Source organism: Diadema antillarum, unplaced genomic scaffold (assembly GCF_040938485.1).
Source record: "Diadema antillarum isolate AM-2024a unplaced genomic scaffold, OU_Dant_1.0 seq00002107_RagTag, whole genome shotgun sequence".
In the NCBI taxonomy this organism is placed as follows: Eukaryota; Metazoa; Echinodermata; class Echinoidea; order Diadematoida; family Diadematidae; genus Diadema; species Diadema antillarum.
The window spans coordinates 188,022-207,768 of NW_027272749.1; the positions used below are offsets into that span (position 1 = coordinate 188,022).

General features: G+C 38.5%; 1 protein-coding gene across 1 annotated transcript in view; it reads left to right on the plus strand.

Moving 5' to 3' along the window:
• LOC139713949 (uncharacterized) overlaps window positions 1-15,355 on the plus strand; it is a 122,268-nt gene extending 106,913 nt beyond the window's left edge. Inside the window, exons 14-15 of the mRNA XM_071625669.1 lie at window positions 9,867-9,971; window positions 14,708-15,355. Of these exons, the coding sequence (XP_071481770.1) occupies window positions 9,867-9,971; window positions 14,708-14,875 (273 nt within the window). The 3' untranslated portion in view covers window positions 14,876-15,355. The remainder of the gene's footprint in view (window positions 1-9,866; window positions 9,972-14,707) is intronic.
• The last annotated feature ends 4,392 nt before the right edge of the window (window positions 15,356-19,747 follow it).

A 19,747-nucleotide genomic window follows, 5' to 3' on the forward strand; every position in this document is an offset into this window, starting at 1 on the left:
GGGGGGGGATGTAAAGATATGTATGCTTCTTTTTTTTCATGTCACTGTCAACACATGTGAGGACTGGCCACAAAACTGCAGGGGGGAAAGAGTTTATTCAGGGGTTACTGCGCAATCATGCAAAGCATGAGTGACATGATTCAGTTCAAAGAGTGATGTAATCTTTTCTTGACATTTTCATTGGCATTTTCTTTTCTTCACAGCAGTTATTTGCAGATTATTTTTTTAAAACTACTTTCAAAGTGTTCCCTCTGCTATGGTGTGCCTTCAATTTGACATTGCTTTACGTCTTTCATTTTTTCTCTTCATACATTTTCCAAAAGATTGTACTACATAATGTGTATTGATGCATAAAAATAATTCATATGATTATGCCGACACCTTCTTAAACTTTGTTAGATTGTACTGAAAATGGAATGAAGAAAAAAACTTGAACTGAATTTACCCCCGCTGCTGTTCTGTGTTCAGACCTGTTGAAATTTTGATGCACGACAATGAAATAGCTGTCACCGCTAAGATGTGGATGAAATTGCCAATTTAGAAGCAAACTGATGGAAATTCATGATAGGTTATACGTGTTGTGTACAGAGATGAGATTTGCATCATCGTTATTGTTGTCACTTTGATTGGCTTGATTTTCTTGACAACACTTTGATGGGTGCACACTATTCGTGATTGGTAGCCTGGAAGTGCTTTGAATCACGCTCTAATCTCCGCTCAGCGGACTTCAAGGGGGAAATCTTGGAGATCATTCTCATCCCAAGTCCTGCGACATTGTGCCTCGCTGCAGTGAACGTGGAAGGGGGGCGATGCTCAAGGCTTTTGGCAGAAACCATTCCGTGGAAGTTCGGAAAATTCAATCCCGGCCCCTTTTTTCCTTGGGATTGTTTTGGTGACTTTGGCAACCTGCCTAGATCTTGCTAGAAGGGGGAAGAAGTAGGCACCAGAAAAAAAAAAAAGAAAAATTTAAAGAAAGAAAGAAAGAAAGAAAAGTGCACAAGGTTATAGATGCCATGTGTTTGAAGCCCAGAAGCTGGTGGGAATGTGTGAGGTGTGTTTGGATCAGGCGTCTTGTAAACCATCTCTGCAGAGCCACCTCTGAGCAGCCAAGCAGAGCTTTCATTCCATTTCCTGTCCTTAAACTGGAACTTGGAAGCACGGACCTGTTCCAAATTTTTGATGGTTCACCCATCCCTGAGTTTCCTCCAACCTTCCATATGTTTTGATTGCATCTCAGCCCCCCCCCCTCCACTTCTTTCTTTCTCTCCCCCCCCCCCCCCCCTTCTCTATTTTGGGATGGTGGATTGGGCCTTTACCTCAAAGTTCGCATAAATCTTGATGGACTCAAACTTGCCCAATGCCATGCAGTGACAGGGGACTGCTCAAAGTTTTTTGGGGCTTTGTGTGACAGAAATCAGGGTGATTGGAGAGTTCATGATTGCTTGTTAAAGTCGGGTTTCTGAAGAGAACTATGTGAGAATGCATACTAAAGTTGTTGAAGACCTTTTTCTTTTTTGTCTTATTCGTTCACACAAGTGCAACTATTGTCTGAATCATGTATATCATTGGGGTTCAGGGATGAGAGACTGTGGATTATGCTATTGAGACAAGATATTTTCACTGAGGTTCACTGGTTCTTTAAAGGTCCTGTTGACCTTTAGGAGCAGTGATTTTAAGAATGTTCAAGGTATCACATTTGATGCATATGTGTAGGTCTGTTGTATCACAAAACATCTTACTATATGAAATGTTTGCAATAAAGCCTAAAATATAAGGAGATATCAGTATTTTTCTCATCAAACCATAACTGTATACAGTTTAGTCTGGAAACATTTTTATTAGGCCTGTAACTATTGTTCACATTTTGTGTATTCAACAATAGTTAACATCGATGGGATTTAAATTTTACAGTGATCTTCTTTATCCCTAACTCACATTTTAGAACTAATTAAAGCACTAATGCTGGGTTTTTGTTTCTTTTGCAAATGGTAAATTATGCCTTTACGTTTGACTCTTAACGATGGCTTGAATGTTCTCCTGTGAAGTTCTCTGACCAGAATATGTACCTTGATAAACATTAGTCACAACAATACAATTTGTGATATGATTTCATGTTAATGTTCAATAGCAGCTTCCTATTGCTTGACCAACTAAAAAATGGCAAATACCTTTGCTCCAGGAACTTAGCATATGCTGGTTCTGGCGTGTTATAAGCACAAGGCAGTGCTTTCAAACCAAACAATGATCTAGACTCGCTCATTTCAAGAAGAAAAGGGAGTCTTAAAAGTGTGCTTTCCATGGCAAATTTGTTGTTTCCTTGGGTCTTTGCTTCAGTTGATATCAAGAAAGGTCTTCAGGTTATAAGCGAGGTCGTAATTAGCTCATACAAATGTATGGACACTCAGACAAATGACTTTTTTTCCCCTTCTCAGGTAATTAGGCACTTCACTTGTCGTCAAAGTGACATAATTCATAACATTGCCATACGTGACAATTTATGAAAATCATGTTCACACAAAGAATGTACCTGTGTAGGACAGGTGACTAGAACGGGTCCATCAAGTTACACTTGGCAAGGCATCCGTTTCATTGTTTTGTATTGAGTGAATAAGCAAACTTCTTCCATTGATAGTACCCAATTCTAGGCTTTAATGATCACTTTCTTGCTGTCAGGGGGACGTGCTGGCAAGCACCATTTTATAAGAAATACATCGTGAATAAGCGTTATGTCCCAGATGCCTATCTCAGTGAATTTAAAAACCAACACGCATGGTATCACAAATGACCTTTTTCTGCCCACCTGCAAAGTGGAACGACGAACTGGTTTATTGCATTGTTACTCGGCAGATGGTTTGAGTGAAACGGGTTTGTATGAAGAGATTTTAACTGTTAGATGGAAGTCCCTGCTGTTCTGTGCATACAAGATGAAATTGTTTCTAGAACTTCTGTCTGCTCTCGTGTGGGACATGAAGGTGTTCCCAGTTATTTTGAGACAAAACATTTGGTGTCTCGTTCAAAAGGTCTGCAAGTCAAATGCTGCGCTATGCCAGACGAGCCGGTAGTCATGTACTGCAGCTGCGGTAGGCAAATCTGTCGCAGACGACCATACAAAGCAAGAAGCCTGTGAAAGAAAAGGGAAGCGAATCAAAACTGTGAATTACTCATTAGACATGGAATCAGTCTTGTCCTAATCCTCACCCGACCTGCTTATTTTTTTTGTGTTGTTTTTCCTTACTGTTGCCTCTTTCCTGTCGTCTGAGTGAGACGATCAGGTGCTAATGGCTGGAAAGTCTTCCCGTAGATGTGCGAAAACGAGAGCGACCGTCCCGCCAGGTGCTAAAGCGATAAACGAGGGACCACCGGGCAAAGAAAAGCAAACATCGTTTGCCCGTATACAGCCGTACGAAGCAGGGGAGGGAGGCAGCTTGGGCCCTGCGCTGCCCGCCCACCTCGGCCCGGCACTGCACCTGCTGTGGTCGTGGTAGGACGCAATAATCTAATAAGGTACAGGCTCAGTGTATCAAAGTTGGTCACGTGCGCACATATGAGCGGAGTTGATCAGAAAGTTCAGGTACAGGACCTTTTCATGTTCACTCTCTCTCTCTATCGATAGATAGATAGATAGATAGATAGATAGATAGATAGATAGATAGATAGATAGATAGATAGATATTGGATATATATCATTTGAGGTGTATGGTTAAAAAGAAGGTGTATTGTTTCAGGCAGAGCATCAAACAAATTAACGACAATTTCAAAACATAAGTTTTGTCCTCAAATCGTGCGGGGAGGGGAAGAGACAGGGGAAAGAAATCTGACAGGTAAGGTGTAGAGCAATAACAGAAGTTTACAAAAAAAAAAAAAAAAACTTATGTAGTTACTGCCATTGTGTTCCAGGGAGGAAGCTGTTGAATTCAATTTGCATCTTCCTGAGACTTTCCCCAAACTGTTTTGAAATAACTTACATTTTTCAGTAAAAAGACATTGAAGTGACTACCAAAATTTACCTTAACATGTGATAAATAAGTCTTGCTGTTAATTCATCCATATCCAAGTAGAATATGTTTGTCATTCATTAGTGTGTAATTGTGGTTGTACATGTATCTCTGTACAAAGTCACAGATCATAAACAGAAGAAAACTGCGCATGAAGCAGCCTTTGGCAACGTAACCATTACAGATTTGTAACTTTTTATTTCCTTTTTCTTTTGTATTTTCTATCCAATGGAGCAGGTTTTATATATCAATATAATAAAGCTTTGAATTGAGGGAAGTCATATCTGCCAAAGAACAAAATACTGTATACGCCAAATATTTCGTGAGGTTTTTATTTTCACGAATTTTGCGAGTCAGCTGCTGTTCGCGAAATTAAAAACACGCAAAAATATTGACTCTAGCGCCGATATGAATGTGACGTACGCGTATACATTTCTTCGTTTGGTACAGGACTCCACGATTGCGAATTTGACCGCTCGCGAAATATATGGCATATACAGTATTACTTTCCCTGATATTATATGGCTTTTGTGGTGATGCATTACATGATAACCAAGTGATTCTTGATTAATTGCAGAAAGAAAACAAATAATAATAATGATGAATAAGAAGTCCGTAATGACAAATTCTCCGTAACATTGTGACAGCGTGCCTTTGTGGAATGGATACCCAACTGACAAGTGAGGTCAGCATGACCTTTTCTGAAGTGTATCAATACCCTGAAAATTAACCCATTCCCTACGGGAACCTGGCGGCCTGTGTATTAAATCTATGGGGATTATAGAATTCGGCATTGAACGGGTTAACTTTGTGACATAGAAGAGTACCTAAGAGATAAGCCAAATATATCAGTCATTATGAGTCAATTTCTGCTGTAATTTACAGAAATTAATTTTATACCCTGCCTGTATGGAGTTCATTTCTGAATGAACAAGGTAAACACGCTTCTCGTGTGTGCGCGTTTTCCTAGTCTCTGTCCATTCATTGCAGCCATTAGGCATTTAGCGAAGCGGTGCAGTCGCAAACGTGAATGCTGCATGCATGCGTGCATGCATATGTTAGAGCCGTGTACAATTGCATCTTGCTGCAGGACCAAGGAACGCATCATGTGCGTAAACCCTCACTCTGATATGATGTGTAGCTACAGCTGACGAAGCCACCGCGCACAACATACATGTCCTACACATGAATGCGTTTCTGTGAGAGCTTTTGAGCGACCAGACAATGAACTACATGTGTTGTATTAGCACATAAAATATCCAATCTGAGCAATCGACACGTATCAATAGTGCCTGTAGAATAGACTAAATTCACAATGCTTGTACTTTTTTTATAGTGCAATTTGGGATATTCTTCTTCACACTTTCTTGTTTTCAGAAAATATTAGAACAATGTGCTTCTATTTCACGAAGTTAATTTTCAGGGTAGTAATACGCTTTAAAGGGATGGTACAGTATTGGTAGGAGATGAAAATTAGGCTTTAACTTTTTTTGAGAGACCAAGAAAACACTTAAGAAATAGTACAGAGCATACCATTTTAAGAGGAATTCAAAGTTTATTTGATAAAAATCGGGTTTGGAATGACTGAAACATCCATAAACAAAGTAAAACAAAACGATCATAATAAAATATGGGTCCCACACTTTTGTAGGATCGCTATGTTTTGGATATCTCAGCCATTTAAAAACCAGTTTTCATCAAATAAACATTAAATCCCTCTTGAAATTACATGCTCTTTCATATTTCATAAGAGGTTTCTCACTATCTCACCCAAAAATGATAAAAACCTGAAGTTAAGGCTCAACTAAAACTATACAATCCCTTTAAGTTTAAATGGTAAGCCAGTCATGTTCCTCCGCATTGCTTTCTAAATACCATTGACCCGGATGCATGGATAAGTACTACCTACTTTATAGGTATTCTCCTCACATCATTAATTTTCCATTGAAAGTCACCTATGCCAGATGCTCATATGCCCTTAAAGCCACAATGTGGTTTTGAAAATGACAATCTGCTTAGATAAAGAAAAAAAAAGTCTTAGCATAAGTTTGTGGGGTTCTGGTGGTTGGTGCTTTGTTTTTATATTTCTGCTATGATATTGAGGACAAACAAATGGTGAATCTATAAAATACATTCTTGAAGATTTAATATACTGACAATATCTAGTGCAGTTGTGAATATGTGGGACCGATGTGATTAGTTTCATTTCAAACAAATACACATGCAATGTCAATCATAGGTTTATAGAAATGTTTATAGTCTTTAAGTAATCAGCTTGTGCAATAGTTACATATTTATTTTGTGTTTCAGTCATTTCAAAATGGCAGAAAAAGAAACTTCCAATGTATTTTTTTTCTTTGGTGTAGGTGAAGCTATACACTCCCTACGTCGCAACGCAAACACCTTATTTGCGAATAACATCAAATCCAAAGTGCAAAATCGCATGGCATCTTGAACAGTCATGCATGCAGTCGTGTGAGCGTCGATGGTGGAATTGTCACGGCAGAGCACTTGGAATGTAAACAATGTAATTTTCCCGTATGGAAACGATGTAAACAGATCGTATCACACCTGGTGTGTGAATCTACAGGTGCAGCGACATATGGAAAGCGTGTAATCCACCAGATTTTATACTGTTTGACAGGATGGGAATCAGTGTTGACAGCCCGAGTGTCATCTTTTTAAAGTTATTTTGGTTGACTTCTTTTTTATACCCCGGCAGCCATCTCCATTAAAGAGGAAATTGAATGGTATTGCTTTTTCATGTGTATTGCTAGTTCTATGGTACATACCTTCTGTTACAGGTGCCAAATATATACATGTAATACTAATGATGATGATGATGATGATGATGATAACTGTAATACAACTACTGCTACTACAACTATTACTATTACTACTGCTACTACTACTACTACTACTACTACTATTACTACTATTGCTGCTACTACTAACCACGATTACTACTACTACTGCTACTACTACTACTATTCTTCTTTTCTACAGCTACCACTAATAATATTAGTAATGAGAATGATAATGATATGAGAATGAATACATATTGAATAGAAAGTCTGATACATTAGAGTTTTGCTTTGTTCTTTTTTGTCTGTGATGATTTTGCATGGTTTTGTTGTCTGTCATCTTATAAATGTTTTATGTCTGTATGTTTCTAGTGAAAAGTGGTGTGTTTTCGGTAATATGATATAAAATTGAAATGGAACCCCCTCACCGCACCCCTGTGTGGACAAATTTTAAATTATCTAATTTCCACAGTTTGTCACATTCTTGGCCCACTAACGGAAAAAGTCAATGACCTCTCTTGATTTTATTTGCAATCTGCTAGCTGGTACAAGTGTACATGCATATCCATATGCACATACACACACAAATACACATGCATTAACATAAAGTATAGTATATGTTTTGAGAGGAACTCTGAAGGATAGTTGCGTTCTTCTCCAATTCTCCATCGTTAGTATGTCTGGTCAGATGCTGACTTGTCGTCAACCGCGATATAAACCCCTATGCAGACTCTAGAGGGCGATGTTATCATACAGAATTTTCTCCGCACTCTGAACGTCGTCATACAGACTCTCAAGTCCGCACGGTTGCTGTGCATTTTGGGAACATTTTTACCCCCTTCTGAATTACAGAAGATATGGAAGTTCAGTTTGCATCCCCACCCACCCCTACCCCTTTTCATTTCTTTTCTTCATAAGTGAAAGTCGTTAAGTTCAGGGCGAGTATCACAAGTCTTTTCACTCTTGGTTGTACTGATGAAGCGTGACTGTGCATCTGTCTGTCTATCATTTGTCAGTCTGTCCGTCTGTCTCGCACTCGATCTCAGCAAGCACCTTGACGCTTTGCCCTTTGCATGTCGGGCTAAAGGAGGGAGGTCACTAAAACCTGATCCCGTTGGTTTGGGGCAAGCTGGGATACCAACTCTGGGTGTGAATTGGCGAACTTCCACACCTCCCCTTCTTAACGGGCGTGACAAACGTTTAACGGCATGGGTTCTATTGCTACACTCCTCCTTCTCCCGCGCCCCCAGTGGGACACCCCCACCATAGGACATAATGCATACACACTTACGCGCGCACACACACAAACACACGCACACATTGATTCTGAATCAATACGGATGTCTTTCAGCAAAATGAGGAGTAAAAAAAACAAACACATTGACATAATTTCTTTTTTTTTCCCCATCATGTGCACTGATATTCTCATAAGAGTGATATATACTAAAATGATGTCTGGATGGTCCATGAAGGGTTTGAGCGTGTGGCTGGAACATGCTCAAAATACCACAGTTTGTCATTGTAAAAAAAAAAAACAAAACAAAACAAAAACAGAAACAAAAATTCAGCCTACTTTGCTAGGAGACAAACAAACAGGTTGTGCAATTTTTTTTACATCTCTCCTTTAATATTTTAGTTCTATCAGAAACTCCTTCCACTTCACGTCTGTCACAAAAAAGTGTCGCTGAAGAATGCCTGCAAACAGAAGCTTTTTGTCATAGTTTCAATTCTGAACTTCAATTCTTCGTGGATGTTTACACAGGAAAATGGTGTGTACAAACAAATGAGTATATTCTATTGTTAATCTATAATCGAATGTCTCCATGTTGCAGTAAGCGAAAAGATTGTATGTCATGCAAAGGTGTCGTATTTTTCCTGCATCTGGTGAGCACCTGACCTTCCCCAGTGGGTATCACATAAACCTCGCTACAGAGGCAAACTAAGTGATGTGGTCTATTCGAAGGTCCTTGACGCCCTTCTGGTTTTAAAGGGTGTGCACAGTTCTGGTCAAGGTGAAGATTTAGCTTTTAACGTTTTGCGAGATATTTAGAAACCACTCTATGAGATGTCAAAGAGCATGCAGTTCTAAGGGGTATCAAAAGTTTATTCGATGAAAATCGGTTTTGAAATGGCTGAGATATCCAAAAACAAGGTGAAACAAAGAGATCCTAATAAAGTTGTGGCATGTCGCCTTTTATTATTAGCACTTTTTTGGATATCTCAGCCATTTGAAAACCAATTTTCATCAAATAAACGTTGAATCCTTCTTAAAATTACATGCTTTTTCATATTTCATAAGAGGCTTTTCATTATCTCACTTAGGAATGTTCAAAACCTGAATCCCTACCTCAACCAGTACTGTACAGTCCCTTTAAAGCCTGCTACTGTGAAGCTTTATAGATCAGTTATTGGTGTTTGGATATATTTGCCACGGAGTTTGAAGTAACAAGCTATTTGATCCACCTACTGCGTCTGAATGCATTTTGGTACGTGACCTCCAGTTCACCTGCGTGAATTGCTGCCTTGTTTGGTTAATCCTTTGGCAACTTTCAATAGCAGGCTGCAATGATCTTGTCAAGGAGGCATTCATATGCTGTAAAATTGGAAATATTCATGAACATTTTAATTTCGCTGATATTGCACGAGCCAAGATTTGTGAAAATAGAATGCATGCAAAAGCTCTTGTTTACCTTACAGAATGCCAGTGACAATTTGTGAAAATTTCATTCCACAAAAAATAGCTGTCGGCTCCAATTTGTGAAAATTTCATATCACAAAAATATTTTGCTTTACAGTAAATAAACTGTATTCATGAACTTTTCTATTTTTGAGCACCCTAACAATCAATTGTACAATGTGTAATTCAAGCAATATACAGTGTATAGCCTGAAAGTAATGTATGTTTTAATGAACGCCCGTCGCAGTTTACTTTGTAATCCTGTACAGCGTGTAAACACCACATAATTAATCAGTTATGAATACTTTGATATCCATACACCACTGTATATGTGGTATCATGTGTCGGTTAATGATGGGTTTATTTTTCTTTTCTGTGCTCACATTTCAGTTTGGTAAGATGCTGGTTGCTGAAGTCGGCTTGGGCAATACAGAATCTGTGGTGAAGAAGGATAGGACTAGGGTAGCCCCTCCAATCGGCTTTGATTCCATAGTGGTGAGTATCTTCTCTTCCGTACAATTCCAAGATTACATCATCTTTAAGGAGTTATTATTACCTCTGCCAAAGAAGGAGGGGGTTATGTGATCATCGGCGTTGATTTGTCTGTTTGCAAAATAACATAAAAAGTTGTGTACGGATCAAAATGAAACTTCCGTAAAAGGTTGATATTGACACAAGGAACACTTCATCCAATTTTGGTAGTGATCCTGGAATTCTTTTATGGAATTTTAAAGGATTTTTCATCTTTTAGCATACAAGATCACGAAACTTGGGGTTCAAGCAGTGTACTGGAGGTTTACATATGCGCACTCAAGTACACTCCGCTCGGACAAGGTACCGTGCAATGACGTAAACAAAAGGCTTCTATTTTGGGAAACTACATGCGTGTAAGGGTGGAAATACTAGTAAGTTGCAGACTTGGCGGAGGTCTGTGCTCTCCAAGTGTTTTTCTGGTTATCATTCAAATCATGCTGAGTCTCGAATTATTTGTTTGCTAAGAATTTGGGTAGATTTGCTTTTACATTGAGATCATAGAGACACAAGACAGTTTTAATGCTGGCATAACTTCCACTTTAATATAAGGGATACAGTGTTCATTATACATATAATGACTGTTTATGAGGGCAGTGGACAGAACATTTCATGAGGTGAAAGATGAAATGGATCCATTCAGCGAGGCACAGCCTCGTTGAGTGGATCAATAATTTCATTTTTCACCAAATGAGATATTCCGTTCTTTGCATGAGTTAGAAACATTCATTATTTGTTTTATATAACACCTAAAACAGATCCTTGTCACTTGATGTTTTATGAATTTAGAAACAAAGAGAATATATGTGATCTGAAATCTAGAGAATGCTCACTGAGTGCTACATGCTAGTGTGCTGTCCGTCAATATGCGTGATCGCATGCACACTGCAAACGCAAGCGTTTGACATATGTACATAGTTTCCCGGGCTCTCAGAGTTCGTGCAATGGAGCAAATCGCGTGGATGCAAGATTGCATGGTAAACAGAGCCACAATTGCATGAATGATGACGAAGTAGCAAAATGGGACAAATGATCAATGTCAAGCAACCAATCAAATGACAAGGATCTGTTCAGGTGTTATATAAAGTTCGCTAACCTCGATCCATAGCTGCCACGGTTTCACCGTTTGACACCTATTACCGTACATGGTTCCTTGTTCGTCCTTTTCATCCTTTCAAGAGACTCCACGTCTCTTGGGACATAGCGTGGAAGTCTGTTTACGACTTTTTGGGATAGGAACCGCAACGACAGTCACACAAACATTATGCCTACTTCCACATCCCCTGAATATTACAAAATGGGGGTGGCGACCCCCGGGATTTAAAAAAAAAAAGGAGAGAAAAAAGGCTGTATATGATGACATTCAAGAAAATGATGTTTGAATAGAAGGAAAAACTTATTAGCAGTCATACAAACATATGTGTCAGGTTGAGGTATCAAGTACAAGAAGTTGCACCCTTGTCGGTTAGCCACGTCGCGACTGTTCGGATCCTAGACCAGCCATCAAATGTGAGGCTAATTTCCTCTTAAAAATTGATCTAATTACATTGAATATTGCACAGAATGGAAGGAGTTATATTTTGAATATGAGTTTTGTGGCCGCAGTTCTTCCATTTCAGTGGGAAATATAAAATTAAGTTGTGCATTACAAACATCCTATTCGCACCAAAGCCCTGCATTTTCGTGGAACCAACCACAGAAAAATAACAAAAAGTTGGGCACGAGTAAGAGTCTTCATTTTTCTTTTCTTTCCTTTTCTTTTGTTTTTGTAAATTTGTATTTGTTTTTATGAAGCAGTGCAGTGAACTCACCATAAAGAGTTCATATTGTGAAGATTGATTTATGTGATTGGTCTTTCAACCTTGTGTCATCATGAAATCTAGCTGTCTGTTAATGGTTTTATTGCACACACACACACACACACACACACACACACACTCAAACACACGTATATACTCGAGCACTAGAGACTTTAAACAAGAACAGAAAAACCTAAGACATAATACAACATAGATTCTTCCTGAGCTTTCACAGCACATGTCATTCAATATGGATAGTAGTCTTTGTCAAAGGCCTCTCGGTGTAATAATTTCAAGAGAAGCAAGACGAGGGTCATCATGCGAGACAGAGTCAAGCCACCGCCAAGAGACCCTTTGGAGACCCTTTGGAATTTCTTAAAGTGTATCTGTGCACAGAAATTTAGTTTCTGACATTGTAGGTTATTGTACTGGTAATATCCCTATAAAGAGTGTAACGTTACTCACATACAGAGATAGAGCAATATTATAAAGAGACAAAGAGCAATCTTTAAAATGCCAAAAATTACTGACTGCATTCAGTTGCATAGTTTAATTTTCAGTACGATCAGTGTACTACGATACTCTCAAACCGCACAAATGCGCGCAAATGTTCACGTGCGCTGCTAGGTTGGTGCTACCGCATCGCGCCGGGCCACTGACCAGGCAGCCACTGCAGCCTTTTTACTCATGCGGATGCATAATTATGGCTCGAAGAGGCGATACCAATAGACAGTATTCGATATAGCTGTGTGCAGACGGAGGCGAACGAAGGAAACGTGCACACACCGATGGTCTACGCACGGCTACTATTTTCAGATCTGGCTACCATTGCAGTGCGCACAAGTGCGTGCTGATTCATCAAAGTTAATATTCCACAGCTTGGGACATTTTTTTGTGATTGGATTGAATTTTCTCTAGAGTTTTTAGGACGTGCTCTCACACCTCTCAAACGTGAGAATTTTAGGGGAGCGATTTCCTTTAACGTTATGATTAATTGGTCTTTCAATTACCAAATTTTGTACAAGCACTTGGTAGTGAAAATCACCCAAAGCTGATGAATTGAATTATGCATTTCGAGACTGCTTCAGAATTTCTGAAGTTACACCTGTGAATTACCAAATTTTGCACCAGCGATTGGTAGTGAGAATCACTCCAAGCTGATGAATTGAATTATACATTTTTGAGACGACTAGTCTCATGGCCAATCTAGAAATTTTGTTGGTCGGAACGACTAACCAAATCATTCAATTACTCACTTTCAGTGAGAATGGTGCATCATTTGCAACTTTCACCTACCGCATGGATAATGATCAGATTCGCAGCTCTCAAAGGACCCCGAGTGATGACGTGCTTGGCTTCAGCTCATTTTGCTCAAAACTTGTTCATGCACTTATTTCTTCACGCCTTGATTTCGGTAATGGTTTGTTTTTCAATCTACCAAACTCGCAAATTGCCCAATTACAAAAGCTACAAAATGCCGCTGCACGTATTGTTTCTTTGTCAAGTAAACGCAGTCATATCACACCTATCCTGAAGAGTCTTCATTGGTTGCCTGTACAGGAGCGTATTCGGTTTAAGATACTTCTTTTGGTTTATCATGTTATTGAGGGAACAGCTCCTGATTACAATGTTTGTTTGTTTCGTCAATACCAACCTTCACGAACTCTTCGATCCTCAACTTCAGGTCTCTTACATATTCCGTTTTCTAGGAAATCTTGGGGGGAACGAGCTTTCGCTCACGCTGGACCAACACTGTGGAATTCACTTCCTCGTGAGCTGAAAGACTCGAGCTCTATAACATCTTTCAGGAGTAATTTAAAATCCTATCTGTTTAGCAGTGCATTTTGAAGACCAGTGTCTTTTGAAGACAGACTTTCATGTCTTTTTTTTCTGCTTCTTCATCCTTCTTCTGTTACTGTGATGTACTTGTATTTTCAATCTGTTTGCTTTGATGTACAATTGTAAAGCGCCTTGAGCATTTAATCAAAGTGGAGAACGGCGCTATAGAAATTGTATGTATTATTATTATTATTATTATTATGATTGTTGCAAAAAAAAAAAAATGACAGCCTGTGACCAAGGCTACACGGACGTACCATGCGGTACTGTCAGACGGCCACACACAAAGAAGACTTTAATACCCGGTAGCTAAATTTGGACCAGCCAGAACTCTTTTTTAGGAAGCAGCCAAGCCCCCTTCACCTCTGAACTCGACGTGACTGATGGGGGAGATGCGGAAGATGCGAGCTGGAAATGATACAAGGTTCGTCTAAATGAACAAAACGTGGAGCACGGCCTTTAGCCCGATGAGGATTCTCACTGGAGGCTGGGAGAAGATGAAAGCCATATCATTTTGAAAGTGATGCCTACATCCACCACCCCCCTGTCTTTGTCTGTGTCGAAATTTTATCAATGTCCGACATTTTTTTTTAAATATACTGTATATCAGACAGCACACAACTCTTACCAAGACGATGTGTCTTAAAAAATGTTAATCTTTTGAGAAAAATATACATACATACATACACACATACATACTCGTATACATACATACGTACTGTATATACATGTTCCTCTGATAGGACATGAAATGGAGGTCCCATTTGTGAGAGAGTCACAACTCATGCACGTAAAAGATCCCGTTTCATTCATTCATCGCAAGGAGCAGGGTGTTCAACCCGGTAAAGTGGTCCCGCCTCATATCCAACTGGACCCCATGGATGACCAGCTTAGCATAGCTAAATATGGGCTATCCAGCCATCTTCTCAGATGCAAAATGAACAAACGAACAAACAAGCATACATTATACACACATATACATACATAGTGTAGGTACATGCAAACATACATACACATAAGTACTTCTTTACAATCCATCCATGACCTTTGCTTTCATCCTAGACCCCAGGGAGGTTGTCCAGAAAGAACGCAGATGGTGGAGATGGTGCACATGAGAGCATCGTGCCAATGGATTGCAAGGAGTACATCATCTTTGACAGCCTGCAGGTTCTCCCGGTTTGCCTCGTGGAGTACACCACGCTGCAGTCCAGGTCTGGGGTGCGTCTGTGACCCTTTGATGAGCGGCAGTGAGATGGGTAGATTATGCAAGTGCTGTGAAATTGTCATTAGCTAAATTCAGACTTTCATGTTCCACAGACTTTAGCATTCATAAGAGGCCACTATCATTCATTAGCAGTATTATATTACCACGACTGTGTTTTCAAAATGATTCAGTGAATATGACCTTTTGCAAGTCATCCAAATTCTGGGCAAAATATCATTCTATGTTTCATCTCTGGAGCCTGTTGCATAAAAAGATGCATTCAAACTGACAAGAGTAAAATCAGAAAATGTATTATAAGTCAGGCATCAGCCAATCAGATTTGAGTACTTAGGGACTTATGGTTGATTTTCTGACTTAAGTTCAGTAATCTGAACATTTTTGAAACAGAGTCTTGGTATCAGAATACCATTTGTTGAAATATAGCAGAAAAAGCAACAAACACCAAAGCCTTTTACAGAATAATATCAGAAATCTTTTCTGAATATAGCTTGTCAGTCAAAATTTACCAAGTAGTTATTACATCTTACATTACATACTTGAATTGTGTGTCTCAATGCACTTTCCATAGTGATGCCAATTCATCTTATTTCATTTTGAGAGTACTGATAACTTTCTGGGAAAATTAGCATGCTGGAAAAAGGTTGTTTCAATTGAAAGTGACTGATTGGATGAAATTTAAGTGGCATTTGCCTACAGGAGAAAGTTATTTTGCTTTTAATCATTGATAAAAGAGAAACAAAATAGATAGGGTACATGTATGAGTCATATCTGTAAAAAAAAAGAAAGAAAAGAATATTATAATGATAATAATGAAAGTTGTGGTAGCTTGAATGACACTAAGTCATATATACATTGTAGCATTTCATTTGGACCATAGAATGCTGGTTCATTACATGGCCAATGCAGGTGCTTAAACTAATTCTTAATGTTATAGAGGGACCAACATAACATCTACCTTCATCGGCATAGAGAAATCAATTTCCATCATGTCGATGTGTTGAATAAATGATCCATAGTTCATCAGGTATATATGTATATCAGGGGCAGTTCAGTGAAGAATTTGAAAATTGCTGTTGTCATTTTGAGTTAATGTAATATTATTTGAGGTGGTGTAATGTGCACGAAGTGTTCAGTCCATTATTATTCTGCGCAAACGTCATTGTGGCCCGGATGACTCTTGCGCGGTTGGATGACAAGGTGCGGTCACGTGACCTACCAACGTTAGAGTAGCGCACTAATAAGTGGCACATATTTGGCTGGTGGGGTCCCATGAATGTGCTCTGGAACAATTTGACAACAGTACTTCACTTTGTGTCTCTACTGCTTCGTGATCATTTAAACCAGCAGCTATCTGTACTGCCACCCCCATGCTCATTTTACAAGGTCAATTATCAAGGCGAACAGAGGCAAGGCCGTCTTAAATTGGCCCATCTGCAGTTTCTCCAGATGCAACCACCAGTGCCAAGATGGCATTGTAAAAGCATTCACAACCTATGTTTACTGCTTATTTAAAGGGGAACTCCACACAAGTCAAAACTTTGTCTGAAAAGAAAGAGTAAAATTTTACAACCACAACAGTGAAACAGGCCTCCACACACAGCGATTTCTTGCGATTTGATCAAAATCAGGTAAAAATTAGGGAACTCATGATATTGTGAAGTTTTGCTGTTTTCAAAGAGTCAATATCAATATGCAAAAGATGAGTTTAATTCTGTCATTGCCTCACAACTTTGCCATGTAGACCTATTTTGTAATACATTGTATTAAATACCTTGACATTTCAGTTTTTTGTTTTTGTTTTTGTTTAAATGGAATTATGCCACAGTCTCAAATCTTGATATGTCAGACCGATCATTGTTTTGAAATCATTCAACCAGGGCAAAAAATTGTACACAATCAATAAAAATTTGTGAGATGATGACATCATCAGCTCATATTAACTGTTTGAGAATTGTTTTGCAAAAATTAGTAAATCTTTAAAATTTCATAACTTCCTTTATACTTTTAATCCAATATTGATAAAATTTTCACTGCTGTGCTCATAAAGTTTTTCTCTTTCTTCTCAGACTAACTTATAACTGGCCTGTAATTACCTTTTAAGAGTGGAGATCCCTAAAAGATTTATGTATAGAAATGTAGTGGTGTAAAACATGTCTATGTAGTTTAATACTAAGTGCTTTCAGCGAGCCAGTATTCTGAAGTTGAATATGATATGCGTGCGGTCACCTGTTTTTTTTTTTCGTTGTGAATTTGTGGTAGTGGGCCTAATTTTTTTGAAGTGACAATGAGGTATCCACTCATGTGAGTGAAAGAGAGAAAAAAAGAAGAAAGATTAGAAAAATGGCGAGGAGAAAAGACGGGACAGACTGAGAGGGGCCTTTTATGTAGATGAATATCATGAACTGTGTGCAGTTTCAATTTGAGTTTGCTTGTTCTTATGTTGTTGTTTTTTTTTTTGTATGATCATATACCAATTATATATATAAATAATGCAAATAGTAGCTGGAAAAGTGATCGCATAGGTCTGCCTTTGATTTCCAACACGCATTCCATGTAGGAATCATGCATGTCATTATCGGTTGAAGAAATGTGTATGGATATGTTGTATCTCGTCAAAATTTAAACATTCCATATGTCTTCATTGAAAAATAAAATTGTGGCAGTGTAACCACAGAAAGAAAAGAAGAGATATCACTACTGAATCGGGTACAACTTTAATTTCCCCCATTTGTCTACGTATGTCCTGCCAGCTAGTCAAACTCTACAGTTAAATGTGATTGTACAGACACATCAACCCCAAACTTGTTAAAAAGCATCACTAACTCTGTAACTTTGCATGGTATAGTCAACTCACTACGTGTCTACAGCCACATTCGCAAACACCTTAAGTAAATGAGGTTTGCAGGATGATGCAAAAACCATCAAATAAAGTCAACTTTCTCGCCAGGATTAAAAGATTGATGACTCGTGTGTGTCCATGTGGCGTATGTACATTACCAGAACTGATTGAAAAACCAATATTTACATGTATGCAAATTTTGACTTGCTCTAAGAAATCAGGACACATTTTTCATGTTCTGTCTGAAATTTTGTTTCAACTATCAAGCCAATTTCTGGTACTTTATACACTGTCTATTAGAAGGTCAATCGTGTCTTCCATTTTAGACCACAATCTATTTGATACTATGAGTATAAGATATCACGCCAGGATTTTAAAATGTCGTTTGAAGCCTCCTTATGTTGGGCTAGGGTGTTTCTATAAAGATTTGTGCTATATTTTTGTACTATCATGTTACGCGCTCTGAAAATGCCTCAGAATAATCCAAACGCAAATCAGTGTGCTGCCTTTCGTTCAAATCAACACATGAGTAAATAAATCCCGGGGATGATTCTTCATTCTCACATGCAAACTCAACAACGTCAAAGCCAGTTACTGTAAAAGTGGAAATTTTCTCACGAGAAGTTGTTTGCACTCAGTCGGGTAAAATGAATTCTGCATGTTTTTAATTCCGCGGAATCAAAACATATAATAGTTTTGCGTATATAACAAGCAAACAACTTTGCATGGTTTTATTTTCGTACTGGTTTCTTGTTGCGCAAATATTTCTACACTGCGAAAATTTCCACTTTTACAATAAATGGAAAGAGGAAAAAGTGTGTAAAGATATTCATTTCCAGCACAAAATGTGCACTTTTTATGCCTCCGCCACGAAGTGGTGCCGGAGGCATTATGTTTTCGGGTTGTCCGTCCGTCCATCCGTCCTTCCGTCCGTAATGAATTTTGTGGACAGGGTAACTACCAAAACCTTTTGAGGTATCCTAATGAAACTTGGCATGTATGTGTATTAGGGGGTGAAGTTGTGCCTATCAACTTTTGGGTGCACATGCTCAAGGTCAAAGGTCAAAAGATCAAGGTCAAATGCTTAAAATTTTACTATTTCCCCCATATCTATGCAATGCCAGAAGATATTTTCTTGAAACTTAGTGTATACATGTACTACCCAATTAAGATTCTCTGGTGAAAGTTTGGGGTCATGAGGTCAAAAGGTCAAAGGTCAAAAGGTCAAGTAAAATGTTAAAATTTTACCTTTTTCTCTGTATCTTGGAAATTGTTCAAGGTATCTTCATGGAACATAGTGTATATGCATCTACTGACTGGCAGTGGTTATCTAGGGAATTTAGGGTTCATGGGGTCAAAGGTCAGGGGTCAAAGGTCAAGGGCAATACTTCAAAATCTTACTATTTTCCTTATATTTATGCAATGCCAGCAGGATATTTTTTTTTTAAACTTGATGTATGCATGTCTAACCCAATAGAGATTCTCTGGGATTTTTTTTTTTTTTGCCAAGAAGGTCAAAGGTCAAAAGGTCAAAGATCAAGTGAAAGTGCTGAACTTACTTTTTTCTCCATATCTCGGAAGTGGCTCAAGTTATCTTGAAACTTAGTACATGCTGAATTTATGTATGTTCTGCCTGACAGTGCTTCTCTTATAAATCAAAGGCCAGATGAAAATGATAACAATTTACTGTTCAATACAGAAATCGCGCTTTTTCTCCATACCTTGAAAATTACTCAGTGCATAAACTTATGAAATGGTCAAAGTCAAGTTAAAGTTCTTAAATCCCGAAATACATGCTCTCCTATTCATCCAATTAAACATAGGTCAAGGAAGGTAAACATTCAATACATTTGTGACAAACATGTCATTTTAATATTTTGCCAATTTTGTGAAAATGTAATCACACATTGTCCACATGTACTATAGACCTATTAGGAGAATCATGCATTATGGCGGAGGCATACCAGTCGCCATAGCGACATTTCTAGTTAATAACTGGAAGTGTCACAGTTTGCTGTGCCTGTAGTGGTTGTGAAAT